Source organism: Leptosomus discolor, chromosome 26 (genome assembly GCF_034619465.1).
Source record: "Leptosomus discolor isolate bLepDis1 chromosome 26, bLepDis1.hap2, whole genome shotgun sequence".
NCBI classification, from domain to species: domain Eukaryota; kingdom Metazoa; phylum Chordata; class Aves; order Leptosomiformes; family Leptosomidae; genus Leptosomus; species Leptosomus discolor.
Window position 1 is genome coordinate 1,494,723 of NC_141416.1, and position 8,330 is coordinate 1,503,052.

General features: G+C 61.5%; 1 protein-coding gene across 1 annotated transcript; it reads left to right on the top strand.

The window, feature by feature from the left end:
• The first annotated feature begins 4,404 nt into the window (after positions 1-4,404).
• TXNIP (thioredoxin interacting protein) lies at positions 4,405-7,672 on the top strand. The gene is made up of 8 exons (XM_086478269.1): positions 4,405-4,829; positions 5,816-5,888; positions 5,989-6,136; positions 6,490-6,592; positions 6,724-6,980; positions 7,077-7,233; positions 7,334-7,482; positions 7,600-7,672. The coding sequence occupies exons 1-8, from the start codon at positions 4,580-4,582 to the stop codon at positions 7,633-7,635; spliced, it is 1,173 nt and encodes a 390-aa protein (XP_086334395.1). The 5' UTR covers positions 4,405-4,579; the 3' UTR covers positions 7,636-7,672.
• Positions 7,673-8,330: the final 658 nt, after the last annotated feature.

Genomic DNA, 8,330 nt, shown 5'->3' on the forward strand with positions numbered 1-8,330 from the left:
TACCTTTTCCTCCCTTTATTACCACATATATAAACCCCAGCTGGCACCAGTGGCCAAGAGGACCGCGTGGACTGGTTTGGCAAAGAGACGAGCGGGATTTGTTCTTTTAGAAGAGGGAGGCTTGGCCAACGGAGCGCGGAGCGATGGGTTCAGCCGGCCCTGCCGCGCACCGGGAGCCCAGGAGAGGTCACGCTCTCCCAACCGGAGGAAAGAGCCGATGCGGCTGAGTCTTCCTGCCCAGACCAGATGATAGACACGGGACTTCCCAACTCTGAATCAAATTCCTCTTTGTTTATGGATGAGTTCAGTCCCTGGTCACAGGCTGGTGACACTGAGCTCTGGCTTTTCCCCCTTCCCCTGTTGCAAAAGCACAATCTGGCCAGAAAAGCAGTGAAGAAATCCCACGGCGGCAAAGGAATCGGGGAGAGCGTTTGCACCGCGCTCCTCGGCAGGAGCTGGAAACTTGGGGCTCTGGGGGACAACTCCTCACGCCCAAGCCCTGAGAGGGCTCCTGCCTGTTCAGCAGGGACGGGGAAAAAGGGATCCCAATCCATGATATTTGTGCCACCAACGGTGCGCAGCCTGCGCCCACGCACCAAGCACTGCTGGGGACAAAAGGCAAAAAAAGGTGATTTTTGGAAACCCCCCAAGGGGGATGCGCCCTGAGAGCTTTCCAACCCGTTTCTGGTAGATCCCTGGAAACACCCCTGTGTGCCAGTGGCGCTGCGCCCCACGGCAGGCACCACGCACCCTCACCTCCTCCCCAAACCTGCTGGTTTTATTTAGGAACTGAAACGGAGGCGCTTGCCGCGCCGCCCGCTTTCCAACCTCGAAATCTCTCGCTCTTTCGCTGTTGAATCGCGGCCGTGGCCACCACCCAAGGCGAGCAGCGAGAAGCCGAGCGTGGGACAAGCGGTGGCTTTCCAGGAGCCACCCGAGTCCCGCAGTCCCTGGCTTCCCAGCTGCGGCGGCAACGCCCCCGGTGCAACCGGCGTGGGATTTACTTGTTCTGTTCCCCGGGCACAAACAACCTCACCAAAGGAAATGCCTTTTCCGCCCCGGCTCCCGCTCTCGACCGCACACCAGGAACACTCTGTCCCTTCGCTCGGGACGCTGTGGATCCCTTCGCGTCCCTCTCTTCCCCTCCCCCTGCTCCCTCCCTGCCTCGAATTTGCTGGAAGCCACCATATACGGTGAAAAAAAAAAAAAAAAACAACCAACAAAACAGAGAAAACAGCACAGAGAAGCTCCAGGGCTGCAGCCTCCAGCGGGCACCCACCAGCAGCTCGGGGTGGCCGCCGGGGGGGTGAAGGGCAGCCTGCCACGGCTTCTCCGGGCAGCTCCCGATAACCTCAGCCGGGGGGGGGAAAAAGGCTTTTCTCAGCATTGGGGGTTTATTAGAAGCGGGATTCAGGTGGATGGTGGGAATAAGGGGGGAAAAAGGCTTTTCTCAGCATCAGGGGTTTATTAGAAGCGGAATTCAGGTGGGTGGTGGGAATAAGGGGGGGAAAAAAGGCTTTTCTCAGCGTTAGGGGTTTATTAGAAGTGGAATTCAGGTGGGTGGTGGGAATAAGGGGGGAAAAAGGCTTTTCTCAGCATTAGGGGTTTATTACAAGTGGGATTCAGGTGGATGGTGGGAATAAGGGGGAAAAAAAGGCTTTTCTCAGCGTTAGGGGTTTATTACAAGTGGGATTCAGGTGGGTTGTGGGAATAAGGGCAGTTTCCAGCAAGGCAGGACGCGGGCGGTGCCGAAAGCCGTGGCACCGCCCGGTGTGTGCCATCCCCAGTTCCTTCTCCACGACCCACGCAGCAGCCCCGGCTTTCAGTGAGTCACCCCAGGGCCTGGTTTCTCGCTCAGCCCAGCCCTGCACCTTTCGAAGCGCGTTACCCCCAGGGTATGGCGTTAGACACGCAGCTCTCCTCGCCAGCCCGCGCCCCCGGCCAGGCCCGCCGGGAGAGGACAAGGCTCCGGCCACTCTCCCCATCCACCCTCCGCGGTGGCTTCGCTCTTAAGGACGGGGGGATCCTCCGAGCACCCTGCTCCCTGTGGGAAATGAGCTGAGAAGGGGGTGAATGCCTCAAAATAATTGCTCCGTGGGAGCAAGGAAGCCCCCAAGAGCTGGTCTCTGCCCAGAAATCCAACCGGCTTCTCTTTTCCGAACCCCTTGTTTTTTGAAGGAGACACGACATTTTGAAGTTTGGGGGTTTTTTGCAAGCTAAAATTCCTACGCATTTCCAAAGCCCTGGCTTAATCCAGGGTGCTGCTCGCGTGAACCGAGTCCCAGCCCTGCGGAAGTTACAGCTGCTCCTTCTTCTGCAGAAGGACGGAGGAGGCATTTCCAGCCAGATAGGGGTCAGGGGAGCAAAGGGCAAGAGCTGATTGACAGATAAAGAGAAATTTGGAGAGGATTTGGGCCGTGGAACGTGCCTGGGACGGTATCTTTGGCAAGCTCTTCGGCTCAGGGCTCCATGGTCCTTTGACATCGCTGGAATGTGTTTTACTGTCCGAGAGCGAGCAGCCACGGGCTGGGTGCGTCTTTCTTGGAAAGATGGACACCGAAGGAAACCGGAGAGGGAGAGCGTAAACACGGCTCCTAAGGGAATGCCGGGCACGGGTCCAGGCTGGGGCCTTTGGGATCAAATACTCTACAGCTGGCAAGGCTGGGAAGAGAGCTCTCCCCGTTTTGCCAAATTAGAACAAATCCACAATTCTTCCTTCATCCGGCACCTTTTTCCCTCGCGCGCGGCGGGAGACAATGGGGCGAGCTTGCCGGGACCAGAGGCGGCAGGAAAAAGGTGCAGCTCCTCCATTACGCACCTCCTTGTGAAATAATTCTCTCCCAGCAAGGAAATTTGTCCCGCAGTTTGGCAGGAGAATAGTTTATGCCCTATGGTTTATTTGGCGGGTTTATCGGTTTATACTAGCAGGTGTGAATTAACTCCGGGGGGGGAAGGGGAGGACGGCGGAGAAAGAAAAGCAGGGCGCGTGCCAAAAACACTCGGACAAACAAGCTCCAAAGGACAATGGAGACAACTCCTAACAAAACCACATCCCTTTTCCTCGTCGGAGGTCTTGGGAGCCCCCCGTTTTCCATTCCCGCTTTGTTGGGTGGCTCCAGAAATATTGTTCTCCCGTTTCCTCCACCACTCCCTGTGTTTTCCTGAGCTGTAAAAGCATTAACAGCGCCTAAAACCAAGGGCAAAACAGCCCCCGCCTGCCAGGGAGGAATGTCTGCTCAGCAAAAATGACCTAGGAAGGAAATTTCGAGGGTTTCTCTGTGTCAAAAGCCTCCTACGGGGGACAACAGCTGTCCCCGCTCCCCAAATCTCGGCTGGAAAACAGGGGCGAGGGGCCTGCCCCTGTGGAGGGAGGGATGTGGTTGTTTACTCCCCCCCCCCGCCCCGTCGATCAAGGTGGACTTGTTGACGAAAAAAAATCCCCCGTTTTCTGCGTCGAACGGTGAGAAAGATCTAGACTTGGCCATCTTAAAAATAAACACTTGCCTCAGCTACTTTCTGTGTCATGTCCGTCCCCCCCCCCCGTCCCCCCTTCGAGGCGCTGGCTCGAAGGATCCCGAAGCGCGGGGGGGTGTGTGTGGGGGGGGGGGTCACGCTCCCCTTTCAGCGGTGTGACGGCGCGGCGAGAGGGGCATTTCTGGGAAGGGTCCCCAAAAAACGGCGGGGGGGTGGGGGGGTCCCCATCGAGGGGGTGCAGGTCCACCCAACAAGGGGGTCATGGGGGGGGGGGGGCTGCGGAAAGTGGGCAGAGGTGGGGGAAATACACCCCAGGAGGACGAAGAGAGGGCCCCCCCAAGGTCAGGCTTCGACGCTCTACCCCAAATTCGTCCTTATTTATCTCAAATAATGGGGGGGGGGGGGGGGGGGGTGTGTGTGCTCAGGTGAGGGGAGGCGGGGGGCTGTGGAAACGCCCTGAGGAAGGGGCAAGGCAGCCCCCTGAGGGGTGAGGGGAGCACCAGGGGCCCTGACGAGCCGCTCCCAGCTCGCCCAGTACAGGTCAGTCCCAAACTGGGCAAGGGTGGGGGGCTCTCCCCCTCCCTCACGGCTGGGACTATACCTCCCGTTCCCCTCTCGCCATTGGCCGCCGCCGCTGCCCGCCCTCGCTCGCCATTGGCCCGCCGCGCTGTCACTCCGTCCCCCTCACCGTCCCCGTTCCCCCCTCCCGCCTGCCTTGAGCACGCTCGCCTCTCCTTCACACGCTGTCCACGCTCCTCACCCGGCGCGCTGATTGGTCGGCGGGGCTGTAAACAAGGCGGCGGCGGCCAATGGGGGAGCTGATCACGCGAGTAGCACGCCTGGCCACGCGCCCTCGGCGTGGAGCCTCTGGCATCAACAGGCGCTCGCGGGGGGGCGGAGGCTATAAAAGGCGGCGGTCGGCGGGGGCTCTCGCTCAGAGCGCTGAGGGCGGAGAGCGGTGCTGAGTGTTCCCCGCGGCAGCAAAGGGCTCGAACTGCTCCTTTTTGACTAAAACTTGTCGGTTTCGGGGTGGTTTTTTTTCCCCCTTTTCAGCTCGCTCGCTGTTTTCTCAAGCGCCTTCCGCCCCCCCCCGCTCGCCTCAGCCATGGTGATGTTCAAGAAAGTGAAGACCTTCTTGATGGCCTTCAGCGAGCCAGAGAAGGTCTATTGCAGCGGGGAGAAAGTGGCCGGGCGAGTGTTGGTGGAGGTGGCCGAGGTGACTCGAGTCAGCGCTGTCAAGGTGCTGGCCTGCGGGGTGGCCAGAGTCAACTGGGTGAAGGGCCCCCAGCAGTGCAGGCAGGAGATGGAGTACCTGCGCTTCGAAGACGTCCTCACCCTGGAGGAGCAGCCCACTGGTGAGGATGTGGGGCTGGGAGTTTGGGGGCAAGGGGAGGGGAGACAAGGGCTTGAAAGGGGTCAGCAGAGTGGTCTCTTGGGGGGGGCTGGGGCGAGTCTCCGGGTTGGGGCACGCGTCGAGTGGTGCGGCGAGGAGTTGGGGTGCTCTGCCGGCGTCGGGGCTCGGCGCTGAGTTGAAAGCAGGAGCGGGTGTTGGCTGAACCAAGGCAGGGCTTGGCACAGCGCAAAGTTGGAAAGGCGAAGGGGTGAAGCAGCAGCCCGGCGGAGCGGAGAGCAGCCGTTGGGTGCGGGCGCAGCTGGCAGAGCCAGGCGGCCGTGGCGCGTGCCCGCAGGGAGCGAGGACTCGGGGTTGGCTTCGGCCAGGTGTTGCCGGGACGGGGGGTGGTCAGGGAGTGGCGAGCGCCGATCTCGCCCAAGACGAGGATCCTCTTCTCCTGGGCACAGGCAACTCCCAGCAGCAGCCTCCCGCAGGGAGCGAGGACTCGGGGTTGGCTTCGGCCAGGTGTTGCCGGGACGGGGGGTGGTCAGGGAGTGGCGAGCGCCGATCTCGCCCAAGACGAGGATCCTCTTCTCCTGGGCACAGGCAACTCCCAGCAGCAGCCTCCCTGTTGGGGAAGGGGAGAGATAAGGAACTTGGCAAAGCGTCCCCGGGAGATAACTGGGGTGACGTGAAGTCCTCAGGGGTGGAGACAGCTGGGGAAAGGGGTGGGGGTGTGGCGCTCCCACAAAGTGGGGTGTGGGGAGGTAGCGGGGCCCGAATCGGAACACGGCGTTCCGGCTTCGGATGGGGATGTCGAAAGGAGAAGTGAGATTAAACGAGCTTTGAGGAGACACCGGGTTCCCGGGCTGTTCTTGGGGGACGGGTGTAGGCGGCTCTTGCCAAAGCCGGGCTTCATCGCTGCCTGCGTAAGCAGAACGGAGGATAATGCTTAAGAACGAGCCAGTGACGCTCCAGCTAACGCTTCCCCTCTTCCCCTTTTCCCAGATGGGGACGGCTCCGTGATCCTGAGACCCGGGAACAAGTACGAGTACAAGTTCGGGTTCGAGCTTCCCCAGGGGTGAGTATGGGACGAACGCTACGTCCTCGGATGAGGCTGGCTGGCTACGGAGAGCTCTGCTGTCGCCTCAGGTGGGTCTGACCAGTGTCTCTTCCCACAGGCCTCTGGGCACCAGCTTCAAGGGGAAGTACGGCTGCGTGGATTATTGGGTGAAGGCCTTCCTGGAGCGCCCATCCTTCCCCACGCAGGAGATCAAGAAGCGCTTCGAGGTGATGGATCCCGTGGACGTGAACACGCCGGAGCTGATGGTAGGTGCAGCCTTACCGCAAGAGGTTTGGGTGTCGGAGAGGTTTGGGTGTCGCCTGGCATCGCGAGGGAGAGGAGCCCTTGGGCAGGGTCACTCCGACCTCTGTGGTTAAGACCCCTCTAATAGGCTTTAGCGCTGAGCGCAGATTAAGTCCTTGGTGATTAAGAAGTCCCAGTCGCTTCTAGAAACCTACCCCTGGGCGCTTGTTCTGCCTCTGCCGAGCTGCGAGGCGCCGGCACCGCGGGGGGGGGGAAGGCTTGGGGCGGTGGTTGCGAAACCAGAGGAAGGAGAAGGGGGAGCGGGGTGGGGGGCGTCAGGCTCCTTCACCCAAGTAACAACAGCGTCTCTCCACAGTCCCCCGTTGCTGCCAAGAAGGAGAAGAAGGTGTCCTGCATGTTCATCCCCGACGGGCGCGTGTCGGTCAGCGCGCAGATCGACCGGAAGGGGTTTTGCGAAGGTGAGAGCGTGTCCTCTGCCCCGCGAGGAGGGGAAGGGGGGCGGTGGGACAGGCGGTACCACCTGAAAGGGGCTTCCCCCCGAGGCCCAAGCTCTGACCTTCCTAATGCCGGACGCTCTTCCCCTCCGCAGGCGACGAGATCTGCATCAACGCCGACTTCGAGAACACTTGCTCCCGCATCGTGGTGCCCAAAGCCGCCATCATCGCCAAGCACACCTACCTGGCCAATGGGCAGACCAAGGTCTTCACCCAAAAACTCTCCTGCGTCCGAGGCAACCACATCATCTCCGGCATGTCCGACTCCTGGCGGGGCAAAACCATCCGCGTCAAGAAGCTCAAACCGTCCATCTTGGGCTGCAACATCCTGCGCGTGGAGTATTTCCTGCAGGTGAGGGGCGGGGGGCGACCCTGGTGGGGGGGCAGCCTTGTCCCCTCCTGCTTCCCCACACCCCTCAAAACTCACCGCTTCTTCCCCCCTCCCCAGATCTACGTCAGCGTCCCGGGCTCCAAGAAGATCATCTTGGAGCTGCCCCTTGTCATCGGCAGCCGCTCGGGCATCGGTAGCCGCAGCTCCAGCATGGCCAGTCAGACCAGTTCCGAGATGAGCTGGGTGGATTTGAACCTCCCCGATGCTCCAGAAGGTGAGTGGAGCGCAGTGACGGCAAGGGGGCCTTGCTGGGGATGAGGCTAAGTGGGGGGGGAGCGCAGAAGCTCACCGGTGTCCCCCATGTCCCCCTGCAGCCCCGCCGTGCTACCTGGACATCGTTCCTGAGGACCACCGCCTGGAGAGCCCCACCACCCCGCTGCTGGACGACCCCGACAGCTTCGACAGCCCCATCTTCATGTACGCGCCCGAGTTCAAGTTCATGCCCCCGCCCACCTACACGGAGGTGAGGAACCGCTGCCAAACCCGGGGAGGGGGGAGAGACGGGGTGGCCCCGGCAGAGCCACCGGCGGCGGCGGCCAGGGCTTGCGTTGGGGCTTGAACCCCCTCATCTTCCCCTCAGGTGGACCCCTGCGTCGCCAACAACAACGGGCAGTGAGCGCCGCGCCGAAGCGACTCTCCCGCTTGTTTCTGGACTCCTCACTCCGGCACGGAGCTCGGCAGGAGGAGCGGGCGCCGCCGCGGCTGCCGATGAGAGCGTGAACCTCGGCGGACCCTCACCCAGGACCCCCGCCGGGCCTCGGGGCTGGGTTCGGCCCTCGCCCACCGCCGGAGTTCTTCCGCAATAACCCGCCGCGGTGCTTCGGGGGGGGACGGGCAGGAGAACCTTGGGGCCGCGGTCGCTCGCTGGAGTCGCGGTGGGAGCTCGGCTCCGTGGCGCGTGCCGGTAGCTGTAACCGCACCGCGGTGTCTTCCTTAAACCCACGTTGGGTTCACCGGGAGGGAGAAGGGCTGGTCGGTCCCACCAGCTGCAAACCAAGGTCATGGGAAACTTGAGGTTTTTTTCTACTGTTTTGTATTTGGGGTTTTTTGGGGAGGGGGGAAAAGAAGGAAAAAGGGGGATTTTTGTACTGCTGGGGATGGTTTGTAATAAAGATTAAAAACCAGCTGGTTGTGGGGTCTCGTGGCTGGGGGGCGGGTGCAGGCGGGACGCCCCTTGCCAAACACAGTTTGGCAGAAAAGCGGCGTTTGGGAGCAGGGCCGGCACCCTGCGGGGTGGGGGAGGGGGCACTGGGGTGGGACATGGCCCCTCGGCTCTTAGAGCACTGTCCCCCTCCCCAGTTTGGGGATGTA

Excerpts from the sequence above, each read along its gene's own strand:
- TXNIP (XM_086478269.1), top strand. The coding sequence starts at position 4,580 with ATGGTGATGTTCAAGAAAGTGAAGACCTTCTTGATGGCCTTCAGCGAG. Across the intron at positions 6,593-6,723 it reads CCGGAAGGGGTTTTGCGAAG|GCGACGAGATCTGCATCAAC; the intron begins GTGAGAGCGTGT and ends TCCCCTCCGCAG. Across the intron at positions 7,234-7,333 it reads CCTCCCCGATGCTCCAGAAG|CCCCGCCGTGCTACCTGGAC; the intron begins GTGAGTGGAGCG and ends GTCCCCCTGCAG.